We start from the raw sequence: 21,542 nt of genomic DNA, 5'->3' as shown, positions 1-21,542 counted from the left end.
GCATCAAGAGTGACACAGTTAAATCTGATTTGGGGTTCATTCTTGTCACCTTCTCTTTGCGGCTAGAATAGAGAGGTCAACAGTTTAGTGACACTGTTTAGTGTAAGCGCTTAGCAAAGGAGCAGAGCAAGCAATCTACACAGCGGAAGTCACAATGTTAAAATATATATAATCACCTCTTAACATCATCCCTCATATTGGGGATGGAAATTAAGAGTACCCGGACCTCCGCGTTTGCCATTAGATATCTCATTTACTTTGTACACACAGTGCTAATCTGCGCTAATGAATTCTGCCACACCAAGCCCGATCGAGATGACTTAAAATTATTACCACTTTCCACAGATATGCCTTTCCTCATTTGAGGCTCAATTTGGCTTGCTGGCAAAAAAACAGTCTGTCACAGTAAGATACTAATAATTAGGGTTTTAAGATGATTAGTTTATCGCTGTGCTCTTACAGTCCTGCCTTATTATCCACCATGGCCAAAAACTTAATAAGAGGCTCTAAGTTTTTAAACAGCCAACTCCAAATTACCAAGAAATGACGGAAATAATGAACTGGAGCACATGCCAGGGAGCGAGAGACACAGAGAGAGAGGGAGAGAGAGACATAGCAGGATGAATGGTGGGAAAGCTGTGAAACATTAATTCAAGTGTGAAATAGAAGACAAAGTCTTGTAATCAATAAGGGAATGATTCAGACCTGTAATGCCAAAAATTGTTGAGCATTTAACAAGACTTTGTGACTCTCATTTACCTTCAGATGTGCCGTGCTCATCATCAAAATGTCACACGAGTAATTAAGTAAGGGTAATGCTGAGTGAGTGATACCAGTTAGTGGTTGCATATTTCAGGGGATGAGATTGAGATTTTACATGTTTTCGAAATGACATTCAATATAGCATAAGCCTTATCGGCCCAGTTTAAAATGCACTGCATTTGCAAAGCTGAAATGTGTTAAAAATCTCTCATCTTAGGGTACAAAAAGGTCAAGGAGAGTCCAAGGTCTTCTTCTTTTTTTGACTGTTGCCTGGGTATTAAACCTCAACGATTTTTTATGGTAAATATCTGATGTCAGTAGCAATGAGTAACAATTGAATTTTGGATCTGATCAGTGGCCAACATTTCTAATTTTTTGAGAAGAGTGTTTGTGATTTTAAGGACGTAACCTAATATTATTTTCAATAGATTAATTGTCAAGCCATACGTAAATGTCAAAGAAAGTGAAATCACTAGTTCCCAGAACCCAAAATGGTCTTTCAAGATCTTGCCCGACCAACAGTCAAAAAACCAAAAGAGATTCAGTTTCTGTTTATTCTTTCATTTAAGCAGGGGGACATCTCACACATAAGAAGCTATACAACAAATTTTCACATTTTATTTATATAAGCAATTTAAATCATTTACCATTTACATTATTTTAACTGCAATTTAGCAATATTTTCAGCACTTTATGATCTAAATCTAAAAACTTAGAATTTTAAATTATATATATTTTTTAGGCAAAGTTGATGTATTTGATAAGTTTAGCCACTTTAGTCAAACGAAGAGCAGTAGGCTAAGTTATCAGAAAATGTTACTTTAACTGGAAATGTCCCTGGCATCAGGTATCAGTATTGAACCAGTAGCCTTTTTATTTCACACAATTTCAAGCCAGTCTTATAGGCACCGTGATGTTTCACCTGAAATAATTTTGCTTCCAGAAACTTCTTTCCATTCCATATATTGTGTCCAGCTTGCATGAACCTGGTTATTGACCTTTCTATATTGGTGTTGTAGGTCTCACTCTTTATTCTACATTCATATGGCACACAAAATGCAGGCTATAATTTATGTAGATTATTGGCTTTGCAATAAGATGCAACCAAAAGAAAGCCTAATGTGAATGGGTGTGAAAGAGCAATTTAAGGGTAGATGTGCCTGTGCCAGCGCCAGGGGCTATACAAGATTTGCATGCTAATCATTCTAATAATAATGTAATGCCCAAAGCACTCGGAGCAAATTGCGAACCATTGGTCATAGAGGGAAGCTTATCTCACCGAGAACATGACACAAATATAGGTTAACATTTGAATGAATTCTGGTAATTCACGGACCTGTCAGTAGCCTGGCTCACCTCAATTAGAAATGCTCCACAACAGCCTGCTCTTCACTTTACTTCACTGTTAACACTATCTTAGACTGCTAAAACTCCTTACAATTGCTCCACACTTTAAATATCACTATAACATAAAGGTTTGTACCGTGAAAACACTCTGCTAACAAAATAAACCCTCAAACTACCGTCGAAAAACTCTAAAATTTTAAATGTAGTTCCTAGTTAGACGGCCAATAAGAGCTTCTATCTCGTCCTCGTGCTCCGCCGCACTGCGTTTGTAAACACAGTTCTGATTGGATCTCGTGCTCAAAGTGTACTAGCTATCAGCCAATCGGTGCTTTCTAACAAGAAACGTCACCGTGTTTACCCGGAAACGCGAGCCTGTATGCTCCAACAACTGCTGTTAACATTTATAATTAAGCGATTTGCTTCTGTTTTTAGTACCGCGAAATTATAAATGACTGTATAATCTCACTATAAACTACTAACTCGGAATGTACAGCGGACTCCTGCCCAAAGGTTTGACCGAAGACGACCTCAGTACAGAGGAAGAAGAGGATGATGTGGATGAGAATGGGGAGGGAGAGAAGATTGAGAGCTCTGCTGAAAAGTTGAGTTGTGTCGGGGAAAACACGGCTGAGGTACAGCCGCTTCACAGTGCCAGTGATGCATACAGTGATTCCCCGACGGTCAGCATGCCTAGTATGTCCCAGGGAATGTGGCAAGTATGTTGATTTGTTATGAAGTTAGCTTAGCTTGGCATTCTGTCTGTAAAATAGGATCAAGCTGCACCTATCGTCTTGTTTTTTGGAAGTAAGGGCTAACTCTTAATGAAAACAAAATTACTTTTACAATCCCTGTTGAATCCCCAGCCCCGCTTGAACTTCAGCTAACACACTGTGATTTAATGAAGCCCGTTTGTGCATCATGACACACTCGATGGTATATCAAGGTTTGCAGTGTTCTTGTGAATTTGGTTTGTTTTGTGTTTAAGAAATTCCAGGATCTACGGAAGAAGAACGACGAAATTAAGACGATGAAGATCCCTATAAAAAGAAAAAGAAGACGACACAAGAAAGGTGATGATACAATGGAAATGTTATGCATTCAACTGTATGTTAATATTGAGTCACAATGGCTTCTTCTGTACAGTATGTATTTACCAATGTCCTGTGCACAGACATTTGCAAGACAAAAGTAATAGAAGGCTGAATCTTTCCCTATTAGAACTTCAGGCCACAGCAGGCGACACACAAATCAACTTCTTGGCGCACCTGTTATACTTGAAGGCTTCTGTTTAGCCTGATGATAACCTCTATCAAAGTATCCCACAAACCTTTAACTTTGTCTTTTTGTGTCATTCAACAGGAACAGAGAGGGATAAACCTGTAGAGATAAGGTACCAAATTACAATACCACACCAACTGGATTTCAAAAGGCACTATTACAATGATAACATTCTTTTACCAAAATAAAAGCAGAAATGATCTAACATCGTATACAAGTCAGTCTGAAAGCTGATCATCATACCAAACTGTCCATCTTGTGTGCGCGCTGAATTAAAATCCAGTGTGAAAACACAGTCTACGCTCTGTAAACTGGTATGTAAACAAAGGGGGCCCAGCGTAGCTAGCAACATGTCCGTTTACAGAGCTGAGCCTGTGCATTAATACTATATTTTTTTTTCCAGTGCACACACAGTACGGACAGGTAGCAAATCGTGAGGAGATATTCACTGATTTTGACACAAAGTTATTTTGACAACAAGCGTTCTCCAGTGTCGCTGACTCCACCTTTAAGCATAGTGATTGAAATCAAGTGCGGTTGTTGGAAGGACAGTGATAGTTTGCCTCATCAAACGTAATGAACATTAAAACACATTTTCTCTGTCTGCAGCGAGCATCAGGAGGAGCGGGAGAAGCACTGGGATGAGCTTAAGCAGTATTTTGGTGTAAATGATCGATTTCATCCCCCTGCATGTTCCACAGCCCTTCAGCAGGTAACAAATACTGCCGCCTTCCAATTTATCTGCTGAGGTTTAATACTGTGTCAGTCGTAGCTGTTAGTAACACCTTCCCATCCTTTGTGTTCCCGTGCCACTATGTCCTCTCATTGTTTTATTTTATGTGACATATGGATTAGAAGAATCCTCGTGGCAACTTAACCTGACACTGAGATGCATATTAGGGATTATGTTTGGCTACATTTAGTGATAAGATTAGAATGAATCTCCTTGTCTTGTGCGGATGAGATTAAAGTCAGATGTAGATTTTTCCTTCACAAGAACCCGAATGAAAATCTCAATTCCGCTTGACAAAAGAAAAGAGGGTTAGAGCACCTGACACAGCCTCTTTGACTGCAGCTAGAGCATTTAAATCAAAGTGTTAGATAATACATGGGCATGTAACACTGCTGTGGACTTCACCATTGAGGCAATTATAACTTAACTTTTTTTTTCATGCCGATACATTTCTGCACTCGAAGACGAATGAACATTTTAATGCAAAGGCTTGCAAATTGCCACTGAAGCAAAAATATTTGCAAGCTTGTTGAACATTATATCTGACCCAATGTGAACTGTTCTCATTTCAATTTGAAACCATTCAAAGTATGTATTCGAGTATTTTGTGCTCAATTTATCTCAGAGCTTTGTAAATTAAGTTTTTTTTTCTGTTGCTGATTTTAGCCTCATTTTTGAAAAGGGGCACTATGAAAGGATAAAAGCAATGATTAACAAGCTGAATGAAACAGAACTTGTCATATCAACATAATGAGGGGCTCCATCATTCCTCAAATGCAGTTCATTTTAATTAATATATCATGTTTTTTTTATTTCTGCCAAGTCTTTCACAGTCATTTAAGGAAAAAAGCTGTTCTAGCAGTCGGATATAATTAATTCATCTACTAACAGCATTTCTTCAATGACCTTAAAAACACATTGCATGGCACAATGAATCTGACAGCTTGAGTTTTGTTTGTGATAACTTACTGTACTAGAGATGATAATTGAGATCACAGTCAGGTTGTATCAGTGTCAGCTTCAGTATAAATGCAGTATAATTAACTGTATGAAGCTAAATAAAGCGAGCAACTAGTTACAAAGAAACTAGTTTGAACTAATTCTGCATTTTTTACGCCTGATGGTATTGTCTTTGTGCTTCTACAGTTCAGTCAAGGTCCTCAAACAATACATCAGAGGAGGCACATTAATAATTACAGCCTCTTTCCAGGGTATTTTTTTGAGCATGATGAAATTTAGGGGGCTGAAGAAATCTGGCGCTCCACTTCCTCAGATATACGCTCATCACAGCAGAACTGCCTTGCCATCAGTAACCGGCGGCTTCTCCGCATCCCCCCCTCTGCTTAGGCCTGTAATGGAAATGTGTAATTAAAGAGTCACATTTATGTTTGGTAATCTCCTGTAGCATTTCTAAGATTTCCCCACTAATATCCAATCAAAAAGGTTTTCATTTGTGAAGGAAAATCTACATATTTGTAGTAATGGCAATCATATTAAAAATAAGGCCCTGGGGACTTTTGAAGTTACTTTGATTTTCTCTCTCTACCCCTATTTCCAAAAAAGAAAAGAAATCTGAATATTTTTTACCCCCTCTTCTGCAGTCCGGCCTAGAAAAGAGCATAGAGAGGGCCATAGCTGAAGGGGACGTTGCAAAGGCGGAGGAGATGAGCGACAGACTCGCCACTCGAGAGGTACGTTGTGCTGATAAGAGATCTTTGGGGGTTCTCCTGCTGTGACAAATCAGGCTAATGGATCCGTGGCCATTTCTGCTGCAAAGACATAGAGGAACAAAAACACATGCAGACACCCAACATTCAGTCCTGCAGCCCTTTTCCATTGAGTTAATGGAAAGCCCTCCCCTTAGTTTTGAAGTGCTGCGGTGTCTAAAGGACTTTTGGCTCTGCTTTTTAATGAAGGGTACATTGCTTTCAAGCTAACTGTTAAATCATTCTCCAGGTAAGAGTTTCATACCTTTGAAGTGTACATGTCCCTAAATGCAGTGCCTGAAGTTTTGTAACTAACCGCCTTGGCAGGCATCAAGGATCAAGTGGTTTGAAACTAATTTAGCATAAAATGTAGCCCACACACACACACACACACACACACACACACACACACACACGTAATTGTGGTTAAAAATACATATAGCTGCTGTGTTACTTCTCCACCGGGGGAAATTGCTGTACTTTGAGCATCAAAGTTAAACTTCTTTGTTTCATGATGCATGTTGCTTACAGCATCCCATAAGCTTTTTTCATCTTGTAATAGTAGCAACACAAACATGTTTAATGCTGTGGGCTCAGATTCCATGCGGCACCGGATTGCAATAGAGTTGCAATGTAGGCGGGGCTGCTGGTTCAGGAAAATGTTTTCCCCACTCTGAAATGCCATTTTAATTTAATTTTCTATTTTTGTAATGTCCCCTCTCAATGTGCAAACAAAGAAACCTCCCTGTTCAATATACTGATCTTTTACCATAGGTTTCTTATTCAAACGCATTTCTCAAGAAATCTTATTTTGGCAGAAACCTCTAAACACTAATATTCCCACTGCAGATGTCATGGAGAAGAAGCCAGCCAGCTGAAAAAACATGGCGCTATAGTTGCTGAATTTTTACCAAATTGTACCAAGATTCTGAAATTGAATTGATGTAAATGAGTATATCAACAATAACATAAGGCAACTAATACCACTCTAATGTCTCTATGCTAAATATGAATCTAGAGCTAGTGGCCAGTTAGCTTAGTTTAGCACAAAGACTGGAAACATGAACAAATAATGGCTCTTCAAGAAGGTAACAAACTATGCCTGCCAGCACCTCTAGAGCTTACACATTATTAACAAATTGTGGCTAAAATGGCATTTTCTCTTTTTCAAAGGTTAATGAGTTGGGCAATTTCTTGGTAGGGGCCTGTGAATTCCTGGAGTTTCCCTTTTAATCTATGTGCTGTGTTTAGATGCTTCCCACTGATATTCATCTTAGGAGTCACGGTCCCCTTTCATGCATCTTTCTTACCAGCTTTGTGCCTTTGACTCTTTCTTTGTTTTATTATGAAAGAATTATAAACTTGACTGACAGGTTCTTTTGTCACTTTGTACTGATACGTAAGCCAGGTGTGTTTCATGCCCATCCAAGAGGTAATAGTGCTTCACAACTGTATAACACTGCATCAGTAAATCAGACCTGACCATTGAAAACATTATCTGACCTCCAGATGAGTTGTATCACCCAAAGAGATCATATGCCACAAGAAACAACACCATAAAACTGTAAACAGGAGTACAGAATGTGTGTTTTCATTAGATATTCCTGCTATTTTTTAAGAAATAAAAAGGTTTATATTCTCGAATATTATCATTTCCTGGAAAGCTTCGTCCTCCTGAATGAATAAGTAGGCTCCAAGAACAAGGGTGTTTAAAAATGAAACAGCAGTTGTACTTTTCATTGAATTGGCATCACATGCGTAGCTTTGGTATCTCCTGTGTGTAATAGACATTAGTGTGCAGCATCAGAGCCCTTTCTTATTACCATCTTAACTGCTAGCAGGGTGGTCAAATACGAGGGAGCTAAATGAAAGCTCTTGTGAGTGGCACCTGCGCTGTACTTTCAGAAAGCCTCTTAGAGCGTAGGTGGATTGGTTTTAGCCTGAGCCGAGGTTCCTCGCCTCCCTGGCACCTGCGTCAAGTCTTGCCAGAACCGTGATGGGGTGTGACAGCAGTCTGGCAGCCCCAACTCATTGTTTAGTAGTGATAAGTTCATTTTCATGAGACTACAGTCAATTGACCATTTTAAAATCCCCAAAACCTTGGTGACGTTAAAAAACAAAAAGCAGACAACAAATAACAAGTAACAATAAGTGAGAAGGATTGTATTTAATCTTAAAAAATTTAGAGCAACATGTTTGTTTACAGCACCTCTGTTCACGTCTGACAATAAACTCTGTGACAAACATTTAGAGGATCAATAATCCCCGCTGTGGCCAGAATCAATTTCAAGGTTATAATTGAGTGGCTCATTTGGTACGGAACGGCTTAGATGTTTAATTTGTTTACGGTCATAACACCAATACGTAATTGTGGAGGGGCTTTTCACTGGAAGAACAGGAACAGGTTTTCTTTGCGAAACATGCAAAAGCATTCCGACAGCTGTGAGAAACTAAAGAGGCCTGTTTGTCCCTCTAGGCATTGTTTTGTAAAGAAAACGCTGGTACATGTTGGGTTTCATCCTGAATCTACCGCTTTTCCTACTTATCTCCTCAAAGCAAAGGGAAATGGGAGGAAGATAGAGCTTGCTGTCAGAATCCCCCTTTTTAAAAGACAAAAAAATGTGTTTGCGCTGTTTTGAGCTTCCTCAAATCAATTAATGATTCCCATTTGCTCCACTTTCTTCTTTTAATCTCAACATTAAAACAATTTGTTAAAAAAAAGAAAAGAAAAACAGTTTTGAAGGCTCCTTACAAATTCAGAGATATGTGTCCTTTCATCTGTCAAACTTCTGAGACGTGCTGCTCGGATATTACAGGTTGAGGTTTTTTCATTCTTATTACAATCCTTAAATATTTCCCGGGGCTGTATGTCTTTGTTTTAGATGAATTCATGAAGGCATGCTCCGTTTTTATGCGAAGGTATTAACGCCCACGAAGATGGGGCAGAGAAATCACATTCCCCGTTTAGCAAACAAAATATCATTCATGTCTTCATGGCTAAGACAAAGCTCCCTTATGTATCATTTTTAAACTGTGCAAAAATGTTTTTTACCTCATAAAGATGTCTGTTGATCCTTCTGAGCAGTTAACATGTATTTTCACAAGCCTTGGAAAACAAAAATACAAGGTTAAAAAATTGCCTCTGGCCCGTAAAGTAGTAGTTCAGCAGATTAATAGGTGCAAGTCTTCCAATTAAGAGGACTGGGTCTCCATCCTTTGATTGCTGCACATTACTTTGCACTGCTGCAAGTTGCATGATATGGACTAATTAATTCAGTAATTAGCATAACGTGGAGTGACTGAAGCATATACTATAGCATAAACGGCTCACAGCCTGTCAGAAGGCTGGATAGCATCCAGCAGCTCATATTCCACAGATTGATTGTCTTTGCTTTCACTGGTAAATGAGCCACTGCAAAAAGCTGATAACTCATCAATACTACACAGTGGGGCTTTGTATGTCATCTTAAGTATAGTGTGACCTACAGGAATGTTTGTAATGTATTGGTTTCCAGTTGGTTTGGATTTTTTCTGTTACAAACAAAACAAACATTTGACAACAGTACATATCTCTTCTTTAATTTTCTTTGCATTTTTTAAACACAAAATAATAAATAGGTATCTCCTGTCCTGTTAGCTGCCAAACTGTTCCAAATTACAACATCTATAAAACGTATTATACCTGTTTGGTTTCAAGTATAATCCAAAATGTCTCAAAAGTCCGGGGCCACGGCAGTTAAGACATTTGTACACATGACTTGCTGTTGAATACTGGACACTATTTGCGATTTTACCTGAATGTAGTAAAATGTGGTCAATTTTGGGCAACATGTCTTGAAATAACAAAGCCAAATCTTCAGCATACAGAAGACACTGTGTTAGAAAGAATAAGGGTCCTAAGATTGATCCTTGTGGAACTCCATGTGTCCACTTTGAGATCTGTTAAGGTGCCATTCATGTCACACTGAATAAGATTATTCAGGTATGATTGAAACCACAAACTACTTACATTACACACCCAGTGGCATTAAGTCCATTGAACCAAATTCTTTTTTATTCTCAGAAATCTTTTGAGGGTTGATTTGAATCAAACTTGATTGGTATTTAAAATTTTTTATAGTAGGCTACTAAACATTATATGACAAATCATTTTCATTGTCATATTCTATTCAGCACTTTACCCTATATATGACTGTACCGTACTTTCTTTGTCCCACTTATCCACCTCCTCATGTGGTATTTCGTATATCATTCTCTCAACAAATAATTACTCCCTCACCCTTTTTCTCTTTATAAAACAGAGCCACAGAGGCCTTTTTGAAATAGTCAGAAGCTGTTCTTTATATATAGTAAGTGGGCATATTTCACCACAAAAGACTGTCACGCCATGTTAAAGCTCACAGTTTCCCCATAGCACTCATCACAGCTATTAGAGTGGCATTACCACTTCAAAACAGAAGCCCTCTTAGGCTGTCACAATAGGGGGTGTAGAAGTCCATTTCCATGACTTCCTGGAGCTAAATTATGTGAAAAGTAAAAAGTTTCATGGATGCTGGCCTCTCCTGAACCAACGACAAAGAAGTTGGTCTGCAAATAGCATTACACACAAAGAAGCATAAACAGTATGTTCTAAAAGGTAGTTTCTCTTTTCCAAAGCTGTACAAACTACTTTATGTAGATCTTTATTTTAAAATGATGATCAAAAATGCATCATCAAATGCATTACAATCTAGTGTACAATCCATATTCCGAACTTGGTTTCAGGTCCTATTTAGGGTCAACTGTTTTTTTATCGAGCCCTGTAGTTTTTACAGGTGTCAAGGGTTATGCAGCTGCAATTTTGCACCCCATTATTTTGTTGCCATGCCATCCTGCATGCAGGTTTTTTGTACTTGACACATAATACTCATAAGATGTCTGGCTTATTTACTTTAGCACGGTAGAGTCTCACACAGGTTTTGTTTTTCACTATCTCTGCAAACTCTAACCCAAAAAGACTTTGTGGTGACAAGTCTTGCCGATTTAAGTGAACATTTTGGAAAAACCCAATTGTAACTATAAAGTACAGGAAGGAACACATTTTAATGCTTTTTTGGTTCTCTTTATTTGTTGTCTCTAAATAGTATAGAATCAAGCTGTATTTATATTGGGTTGTGCATACTATATCACTGTTTTGTTTTGGTTTAACATTGTTAACTGATTCCGTGAAACCATGTGGCTCAACAAAATGTGTGTCATTTTTGACCTGCGGCTTCAGCCTTTGGCCGCTGGACGTGTCTTTAGACTCTGTTTTAAGCATTATTAACCTGATGAACCTAAGTCTAAATATATATATATTTTTTTTAAATTGCTCCCTCCTAATTGTTGGATGACTTAATATACCATAATGGACCATATGAATATTATTAACTAGTGCCAGTTATGGTTTCGTTAGCGTTTGAACTTGCGGATGGTTATAATATCCCTCATTATGTTCCAGCTCGTATTTCAATAGAAGCAGCAGCTGAAAGGAAAAGCTCCACTGTCCTTGAAATCTACCCTTTAGAAAAGCCTTGCTTAAATGCTGTGAAACAAAGGTGGCGAAGCATTCTGTCGGAGGAGACATGGTGGCTTAGTTGAAACAAAGAGCTGAACTAAGAGTGTTTCATGATATTCATGTTATTTAACACCTTTTTCTTCTCAGCACCTTCTCCCTGCCATGCCCAGTGTTTGTAATAAAAAAATTAATGAGCAGCGCCTTTGTGGGAGTGGCTTTATCAGATTTTGACTTTTCCCTCCCCGCCCCACTTCCGAGTCGGAGGCTATAGCCCCCCCCCCCCAGGCCAACTCACAGAGACTTTAGGGAAACTCTCCTTTCTCTTTGTTAATTTTTCCTTCAGCATAAGCAATTTATCACCGAATGAACTTTTATTGTATCTCTGGATGACTCGCATTAAATTTTCGCCCATTAATTTTGAAATGGATTTTTGAAATGGGTACTAAGCTTTTATCAAATGCCTGAGAATCTCATTTGGATTATTGTATTTCATTAATTACTTGATAGACAAAGCATACTTTTCAATGTAGATTTGTGTGCTGTTTAATTAATTAGCATGTTTTCTCTTTTTAATTAGAGCCATTTTTTTTTTAAATTAAAGCCCACAGCAAAACACATATATAATTTGTTTGTAATTAGGCCTTAATTGATGGTAGTGGAAGCTTAGCACCCTCGTTTTCTTTTTTCATGATTGCCATTTTATTGCCAGTCACTCATTAATTAAACTGTTTTTTTTTATATAATTAGCTTATAAAACTGTTGATGGCATATTATTGTAAGTGTGAGTTCAAAGCTTGCTAATAAGCCTACCCTACTCAGAAGAGGCAAGATAATGGAATGTGCACAAAGCAGACGAACTTTCAGAGATTTCTCTCCCCCCCCCCCCCCCCTCCCCTCTTTTTGTCTACTCCCTAAAGATGACATGTCATGTATCTAGCATCAGATTACAAGAGGAGAAAATGGAGGCATGGCTGTTCTGCTGTGCCTTCCCTGGAGTGGCTTTCTTTTTGCTTAACATGTAATTCTGTTTGTCAAAGTGGAGGCAAGATTAAAAAAAAGCTCTTAAGAGACTGCCCCATGAAAGACTGATCAACTTTTGAGAGAAACATTTTGGGAATATAACATGGAGGAGCATGCTGTGATATTTGCACCCTTTAATTGAATTTTAATAGAAATAATGTAATCTTGTAATTGTTTATACTTTCACATTAGGCATAGTTTAACAGTGTCTTTTCTGTAGCTACATTTAGTATGTTAGCAGCCACTGTGAAGTTACCAATGAAAACGAAAGCACTGTACAGTACTTGAGTACACATTTGAAGTGCTTTACTTTAGTGTGCCTGATGTGCAAAGTACAATAGCCAACTCATTTCTATCAGGCCATACCTATTAGTATAGTTTGATATCTTCTGTATGGAAGTTTTGTCTAAACCTTGCCTTGTTGTCACCATGCGAAAAATACATAAAGAAATGTGCAGTTTGAGCTGAAACAGTTTACTATAACTTTATTTTTTTAAATTCCAGCATACACCACAATGTAACATCATCAAACAGTGCTCAAACCCACCCCTCTTTTACTTCATCATACCTTCACATACAAAAAATCCATATGATATTCAAACATAAATAAATCTTAAGCTATGTACATTTTAATATGTTTTTTTCAATAAGCTTTGGTATCTCACTTAACTGGTGCCACTGCTAGGCAAAAATGGTCAGAGCTGACTGTGATCAGCTATGATCGGCTAATCAGAGGGCTGAATGGTGCGTTCATGTAGTGTCGGAAACATAGGAAAGAACTTGCTGACTTGACAGCAAGTCATGAAACATCTACATTTAACTGTCAAGTTAAATGTAGATGTTTCATTGTCGCGAAAATACTGGAGAAAGTTATCAATGTTGAGTTCAAACTCCTAAACAGTCCACACACATCTTCTTCGTAGCCTCCACATTGTTGTGTTGTTTGTTGTTGTTACAACATTCCCTATTTCTGACTTAAGAGCAAGAAACTCAGACCATCCGAGGAGCACATGAATGCACCATTTACTCTCAGCCTAGTATCCTTCCTTGCTACCCTCATGGAGATATTTTTAATGGCGGCCATGTTGTCCTCTCCTAGCTGAACATATACAACACAACAAACAGCAGCTTTAATGTCGCTCAGCAAATGGTGTCGCTGATTTTAACGTCTGCAATGTCTGTTGTGACCTTTTGTGTTTATTGTCTCCCTCTCTGATGACCGTCCTTGGGGATACAGCTAATGCACTAGTGATATTGGCATTCGTACGTAACCTACTGCAAGTAGATCTAGGTCTATTACTCACTGACAGAAGTACTGCCCTATAGTAGTGCTTCAGGTACTTGTGTATGAAAGCCGCTACCAAATACAGCATCTGGAAACCATGCAGTGCTGCCTCTCATCCAATTAACAAAGGCCCAGAATCGGAAAACTGATTACTGGAATGTGCACACACTAGTATCAGGCACAGTCAACACTTATTTCTTAGTTATTTGTTTCATTTCACTGCACTTTATACTTTGACCATTCTTATTTGACACTTCAAATCGGAGATGCATTCGATTCCATTACAGTGATTACTGCTCTAAAGACGAGTTACTTCTTCTCTGTCAAGACCCTGGGGCTCTGGCAGGACCTGCCTGAAGAAATAGGGCTGGCTCAGTCACTGCCTCCTCAAAACGTACCTTTATCAAAGAGCTTTTACAGATTTGACCTGAACTGCCCTTTACTTGATATTTCTGTTTCTTTATCAATGAAACAGATTGATTGTTTAATACCTTTCTTAATTCCTTTCATGTTCTTCTCTTTTTTTGTGTCTTCGCTTGCCTTTTATACCCTTGGTTTTAATTGTTTCTTAAAATGTCTAGCACTTTGTAACTGTGTTTTGAAAAGTGCTATATGAAAAACGCTTATTATTATTATTGTTATAACTTCACAGATTACCATTCTACATGCAAAACTTATCTTTATTTTCCAAAAATATTATAGATACAATAAACTAGCCAGTAGTTTGTCAAATTACTGCTGAAACAATTAGTCAATCAGTCAGTTCGGTTGACTAATACAACTATTTTGATAACTGATAAATCCTTTCATTCATTTTCATACAAAAATGGAAAATAGGTTCCCCCTCTGATACGTGAGGTTTTGCTCCTTGGGCTTGTGTGAACTAACAGTAAACTAAATAATGTTGGGTTTGGATGAAGGGAGCATTTGTAATGGGCATTGCTCACTATTAATTGAAATGTGTCAACTAAACAATTAAAAGAGAAAACAAATCAGCATATAACTAGCAATAAGGATATGTTAAGCATTGTTTCCAAGCATATAAACAAGGTCTGATGTTAACTTCACAGTACAGTACAGTAGTAAGATCTTGCTTACACATTCATGCTTCAGCAAATAAATTACCTCATCATAAAATATATTGCAGTATGAAAGTCACAGGTTGCATTTGTATGCATTGAGTACTTTATAATGATGCATGTTTAGTTAGGTAACGATTTCAATGCCGTATTTTTACAGTGTGGTTTTGTATCTTTTGTAAAGAATCTGAATATTTCCTCCACCACTGCAATCGGCAGCAATTTTGATAATAGATGGATAGAGGTCAGTCTGTTTACACCACAAGCTGTTCTGTCCCTTCAATCTATTGTCTTATGCAAGACCTGAAAATCTGAGTTGCATTCTTTGTGTTTACTCCAGTCTACTACTTTACTTTTGAGTGAATGAAACTTGGTATCCCTTCCTCTATGGTGTGATATGGGTGGTATTGATTGACCTCTTGCTCTTTGTGACCTTCCCTATGTTGCTGCAACACTGAGGCTTTGCAGCCACAAAACACATTTTCACCCTTGCGCGTCAGTTTGAAGAAATGATGCTGAAATAACAGGCGAGCTGGCTAATCTGATATTCATTCCTTTGTTATATAGCCCTGCTTTCCAAAGTTGACTAAGGCCACATTATTTAGGCATTAAGGTAGTGTGATAAGGGAATTAGGCTGGTCATTAATCGTTTACACGTCAAATGCAGCAGAGCAGCTCGGGGAGGTGATTTAGCGAGGCAAAGCCATATAGCCCTTGTTAATCCACCTCTCACACGTTTTAATTGGAAGAGGCTTCCTGGATAGGAAATTTATGAATGGGTTTAAAGCCATTTCTTCCTTAAAGCCATCATTTATTTCTTATTGTTAATAGGAGCTTTAACACTTTATCCACATAGAGATGTATTTTTCTCATCTTTCATGCAGCTATTGTCTTCCTGCACTTGCTGTTTTATTGCCACTGTGTTTTAGTAAACCCTGCCCTCCTCATAAAGACCTTCCCTATCCTGCCTTCATTGATCAAACACAGACAATCAGAAAAGATGCAATAGAACAGACACAAATGAAAACAGAGTGTGAAACTGTTAGACTTGGTTAATCTTGTGTGTGGTTTAGAGAGCAGCAATGCAGATTTTTTTCCTGGATTGAGGCCCCATGTTTGGGTCTCCACTTGAATCTCCATGACGACCCAAACATGAGTGAACAGAAAACGGTGCTATTTACTTAACCCTCCTAGTGGCCTCAAGCTGCTGCTGCTGCTGCTGCAGTGCCAGCATTGTCCATGATGGGCTTTTTTCTGCCCTCAAATCTTCCAAAGGTCAGAGTATTAATCCTCTGAATAAACCTTGTTTTGAACAGGGCTGTGGCCGGGCCACACAAGAGAGGGACACAAGGCACTAAAAACATGGCTGTGACGGACACTTAATTGTATATTAGTATGTGATGGAGTGGGAAGAATGGGCTTTTAGGAGCCACATAAACAAAGCATGCATGAGGGTTCCTGTCTCTAGCTTTTATTCCAGCTTTGTACCCTCATTCTTATTTTTCACCAGCCTCTGATGTCAAAGGATTTGGCACTAAGATGCACACAAGGGGAGGGGGGGAAAATCCTGAAAAGTGGATCAAAAAAGTAAATGAAAAATAATGTCATATTACTGAAAATATGAGAGGCTAATTTGTGCCGACTTTTTGCTAATTTTGCTCTCGCCACAGAAAGAGGAGCCGTCACCTGCTCGGCGCCACAGCGCTGACAGTGCCAGTGATCCATGAAATAAGCTGCCGCTGGCTTTGTTCAGATAAGAATGAACAAATCTGCACAATGTACTGCTCTCGGAATCTCATTTTCATACTTGCATGCAGGCTAAAAGAAATAAGCTGTTTGCAGGCTTGATTAATCAGACATTTGAGGTTTTTTTTTTGTCTCTTTGATCTGTTCTGTCTCCTAGGTAACTTGGTTGACATTAATGTTGAGCCCCAGTAAAGACAATCAGGGATTGTCGACTAAACTGATAAAAACGGGAAAAATTAAAGACCTTTTAATGATTTAAATATAGTAGAGGCTGTGTAGTGAATTTAAAATAGGGGGAAATGGAAGGGGGTTTTAATTTTGCTTTTGGAATGTTGGGAAGGCGTGTTTTCAAGACCTTTTGCATTTCAAATACATCCCAACAGGGGAGCAGGTTAATGTTGGTAATCCTCGTGTAGAAAAAAAGGAAAATCTCTGTCTGTAAATCTCCAAATGAAACCATAGCATCATGCAGTTTCATTTTATTTGCTCCCTAAATGTGCCAATGCTTTTTTTCTTCTGCAAACACAGAGAGAAGGCACTCCTCCCTTTTTTTTCAACAATTTAATAAACGTCTGGTTTATAATCTCTGTGTGCATCGCAGACAAAGAAGCATTTAGCACCTGAACCACTCGAAACAAGGAGCAGGGAAAACCCTGGTGTGGTTTTATCTGCTTGCAAATCTCCTGCAAATGTAAGAGCAATCATCCGTTATAACTCTCTTTAGGAGGAGAAAACATGATTTGAGGAATTTAAAACCTATAAAATGGCAAAGAACTGGAGAACTGTCATAGTATGTATGCTCCGGGCTGTGCAGACGCTTTCACAAATCTTCCAGTGACTGTATAGATGAATGCCTTGAGGGCCCAGCCGGAGCCCAGGACTTGCAGCCAGCCGAAGCCCTTATCTTAAATCCAAGCAAAGTACCATTAATCTTTTTGAAAGACCTTTATGGCTTTTAATGTATCCCAAATTAGAACATTTTACACCCTTGGTTCCTGAAATATGGTGATAAAAAGCCTTTAGAGTTTAATTTTTCCTGCCTGCGCGCTCTGACCTGCTTAATCCCAGCATGCATTAGGAGATATTTTAGTTTCAGTCTTTCTAATAAAGTTTATCCCACTTAATTATAATTGAAACATTTTTTTCCATCAGGTCTTTTTCTTTTTTTTTTACTCTCAAGTGGCGCAGTGGTGGCACATTTCTTCATTACCTTAAGACTTCCTTTCCCTCCCCTGATTGTACTCCGACTATTACAGAGAATTACCCAAAGGTTTGGTGAAATTGTTCCAAGTTGTTTATCAAAGTTTGCCTTTGCTTGAATAATAAACCTATCTCAGGAGTGACGGAGGAGGCAGGATTTTTCTCTTTGTTTCCCGTGCTTCTGTGTGACTGGGGTTATTGGGATTATTCTGCTTCACAATACATACCAACTCCCTGGGATTTGACTGTTTGCTTCTTGCAGTCACGGTCATTCTCTTCACTACTGATTTCAGGGACTGCAAGCAGCACTCCAAACAGAAAAGTGTCTTTTACACTGGTGATGAGTGAGAAATACCATCGCAACGTTTGTGAGACGGAGGTGAAATGGCAAAATGCTCAACATCCTTTCTCTTTGTTAATATATTTGGTTATTTCATTTACACTTTAAACAAGAAAATAAAGAAGTAATCAACAAAAAAAAACTGTGCCGCAGACATACTGTTTCACATATATAAGCCAGGAGCTTAAAAATATGACATCCTCCTGAAACACTTTAGACAAAAGGAAAAACAGATTGGAATAATTTTAATAAAATAATGTAATTAATGGAGCTTTGGGGCAATTCCCCCTCCACACAGTACACACACACACACGCATATTCACCACTAACATTTTTAGCACTGGTATTGAAACTGTATGTCTTCACCTTTTGTCTTTCACTAGCTATATCCTGAAAGCTATTTCCAATGTGTGGGCAGTTTAAGATTATTAACTGCTTTTAGGGTTGAATTCTTAAAGAAAAAACAAACTGAGCACTTCCCAAATCTCACTCTCAACTACTGATTGTTTTGATTGGTTAATCTGCCAATAGTTTTTCTCAATTCATTATTATAAGGTCTCTAAAATGTCTGAAAATACTTAAAACTTCCCATTTTCCCTGAGCCCAATGTGACGGCTACAAATAACTAGTATTGGCTGAACAACAAGACTAAATATTCCTATTTAAGGTGATGCAATCGCTTGAACTTTAGACACGTTTTAATTAATTATACACCCTTTCTGTCCTTTGACTGCAACGGTAATCATCTCAGCTTTAATTTCACTTTTTTAGCAGCAGGAAACCATATTTTTGAAATGTTCATCTGAACATTATATAAATCAAGGGAAACCAACAGATTTGCAAAACATATGACAACAACTGAATAGCAAGCAACAACTGTTTTAGATATAGTAAACCAAATATATGTATTTAATTCATCTTCAAATATTCATTACTGGTCTTTGTGTTGTGACGCTGTTTCATCTTGTGGTTTCCATGTTGTACACTTGTGTCTCGGTTGTAAGAAATTGTTGGACATCAATTCTGAGTTACTGCCCGTGAAAAACTGCATGTTAACGTTGATCACTAGCCCTTATGCCATTTAAATGTGTTAAATTCTACAATAGCAGGACGACATTTCATGTGTTGTTCAGCTCAATAAAAGTGTTGCCGTTGTGAGGAGGCAGCACACCCTGATACATCAGATCTCCATTCTCTAACGGGCCTCCCCTCTGTCTCTCCCTTAAACAGCTGGCCGTGAATATCGCTGAAGCCACCGATTGCCGTGACTTTGTGCGACGCAAACAGGAAGAGGACGCTTTGAGGGCAGCACAGAAAAGGAAGAAGGAAATACCCTGGGGGTACGATGTCTCTCTCTCTCTCTCTCCCTCCCTCTCTCATTCTCTCTCTCCTCATGTTTATGTTTGCCATTATATCTGCCACATGTGACACTTGAGGGTTCAAGTACTGTTAGGACAGAGCAGCTGAAACCTCCTTTCGCTGGACTTTGAATGATTACTAGTACTGAGGCTGAAATGTATTCATTAATGGTTCAGTAACTTAATGTGTCTCTGTGTTGCAGGTTTGAGGCTAAACGACGATGGGAAACCAAAAGCAACATGGGCTTCATGTGAAAATATGAACGAAAAGGAGAGAGACTGTTTTTTTTATGTTAATTTGATAAAAATAGTGTTTTTTATGGCAAACTGATCCTGTTTCTTTTTATTCTCTTTGTATATTTTGAAGTCTGCACTGCAGCACAGTGGGAGGGGGGGGTAAAGTCACACAGTTGGCTGAGTGAAAAACCAATCCAGAAAGTACAAGAGAGAGAGGAAAAATTATGGAGCATTCAAATTAATTCCTAAGGCGCCCATTGGCGTCTGCATTGTGTTATTTTTCATTACATTTCAGTGATTTGAGCGTTCTGGCCCTTTTTTCCCCCCTTCAAATTAAATCTGGTGTACATTACTGGATGATGCGTTTATTTATTGCTGTAAAGTGGGTTAATCATGAAGGCGCTCCTTTCTTCTTCCAAGGAAGAGAAAGGAAAGATTAGGGCTCTAATGCAATGTACAGGATAATGTGCGATAGGATTTGGGAGTAGAAAATGAAATTTGGCTGCTGTAAACAGTTGTAAACTGGAAGTTGTGTGAGCATTGCGGGGAGGGGGGGCATGAAACAGAGGCTTTACTGTTGGCCCTCACCCATGCTGGGAGACATGCTATTGTATCTCAGCCCTGAAACAAGAGGCACGCGCTGTTTTCTCCAAGCCTACACTAGCTGCTCATTGTGTGAGCAGCTCTCCTCAGCATCTGTAAACTCGTCTGAAACCGTCGATTTCCTCTCGCTGCTACTTTGATCTGTTTTCATCTGCAGCGTTTTTGCCTCCGCAGCTACTCGCATTTCTGAAATGCTCATTCAGATTCCAGGAGGCCTAATTGCAAACAGCATGCAGAAAAGCCCTAGAATGATAATTACTTTTATTCATAATGCGTACATATATATCTTTTTTTTCAACCATTGAAAATGATTGCTTTGCTTCGAGGTAATGAGAATTAAAATGAGAATCCACCTAAGTTGTTTGCATTGCACATATTTGGGCACTTTAGTCCCCCGGTGCAGTGTTCTCATAGCTTTGCTGTGTAGGCTGAAATGGTGCAGGGAAAAATGAACTAAACATCAGAAATAATAGTTTGTTGGCAATTATGATACAAAACACCTGCGCGGAAGAAACCTCACTATAACACAAGTACAAAAACATGCTGAAATTTAGAAAAATCGTGCTTTTGGTTCTTGAATCACACAAGCGTGTGTGTGTGTGTGTGTGTGTGTGTGAGACACTGTCAGTTGGTGCGAATTGGTGCTAATTAAACTATTAATTATCTCTGTAATGAGACGCGAGTCAAAACTGCGTTAAGCACATCAAAGTACAACATGGGATTTCTTCACTTTGATGACTGCTCTGAAAAATATATCTTGACTGAAGAGTGAGGAAACATCAGAGATGCTTCATTAACGGGACAAAAATTATGGATTTTAGGGGCCTTGGAAAGTTTGGATAACTCCTGGTCTGTTTTACTGCAGCAGTGATAATTGCATATTTCATAAATATTGCACGCAACTTCTCAGGAATAAGCTTTTCAATTTGTTTTTTATTACATTTATCATCGAAATGGAAGAACTTCAAAACAAAATTAGAAAAAGCATCTGTGAATGTGTTTACCATAAAAGCCATATAGCCATGTTTTAAAGCAAGTAGTTGTCAGTGAACATGACCAGAGCTGATCCGAGAGCAGTTCGCAGCCGTATCAATAGCATCTCACTTTATTAATCCCTTGGAACACAGGATAATGCCTTGAGCAGAGATGATTCTGCTTTTAAGCTGGAAAATCCACTTTCGCCTCTCGTCATGTTGAGGAGCTGTTTTCAATAGGCTCTGACTGGGGGCCAATCTTAGCCCCTGACCTAGGCTGATTTGTTGTGAAACGCGGAGACAAATTCCTTGGGCACATGTAGAAGCACTTCTAGGAA

General features: G+C 38.6%; 1 protein-coding gene across 1 annotated transcript; it reads left to right on the top strand.

Annotated features, from left to right (window-relative positions):
• Positions 1–2,485: 2,485 nt before the first annotated feature.
• On the top strand, positions 2,486–20,739 carry fam204a (family with sequence similarity 204 member A). Its single transcript, XM_080037296.1, has 7 exons — positions 2,486–2,825; positions 3,095–3,179; positions 3,469–3,499; positions 3,997–4,099; positions 5,722–5,811; positions 19,263–19,372; positions 19,594–20,739. The coding sequence occupies exons 1-7, from the start codon at positions 2,595–2,597 to the stop codon at positions 19,643–19,645; spliced, it is 702 nt and encodes a 233-aa protein (XP_079893422.1). The 5' UTR covers positions 2,486–2,594; the 3' UTR covers positions 19,646–20,739.
• Positions 20,740–21,542: the final 803 nt, after the last annotated feature.

Source organism: Ammodytes marinus (genome assembly GCF_949987685.1).
Source record: "Ammodytes marinus genome assembly, chromosome: 11".
NCBI classification, from domain to species: Eukaryota; Metazoa; Chordata; class Actinopteri; order Uranoscopiformes; family Ammodytidae; genus Ammodytes; species Ammodytes marinus.
The sequence above is the reverse complement of the archived record's forward strand: the minus strand, read 5'-3'. Positions and strand labels throughout refer to the sequence as shown.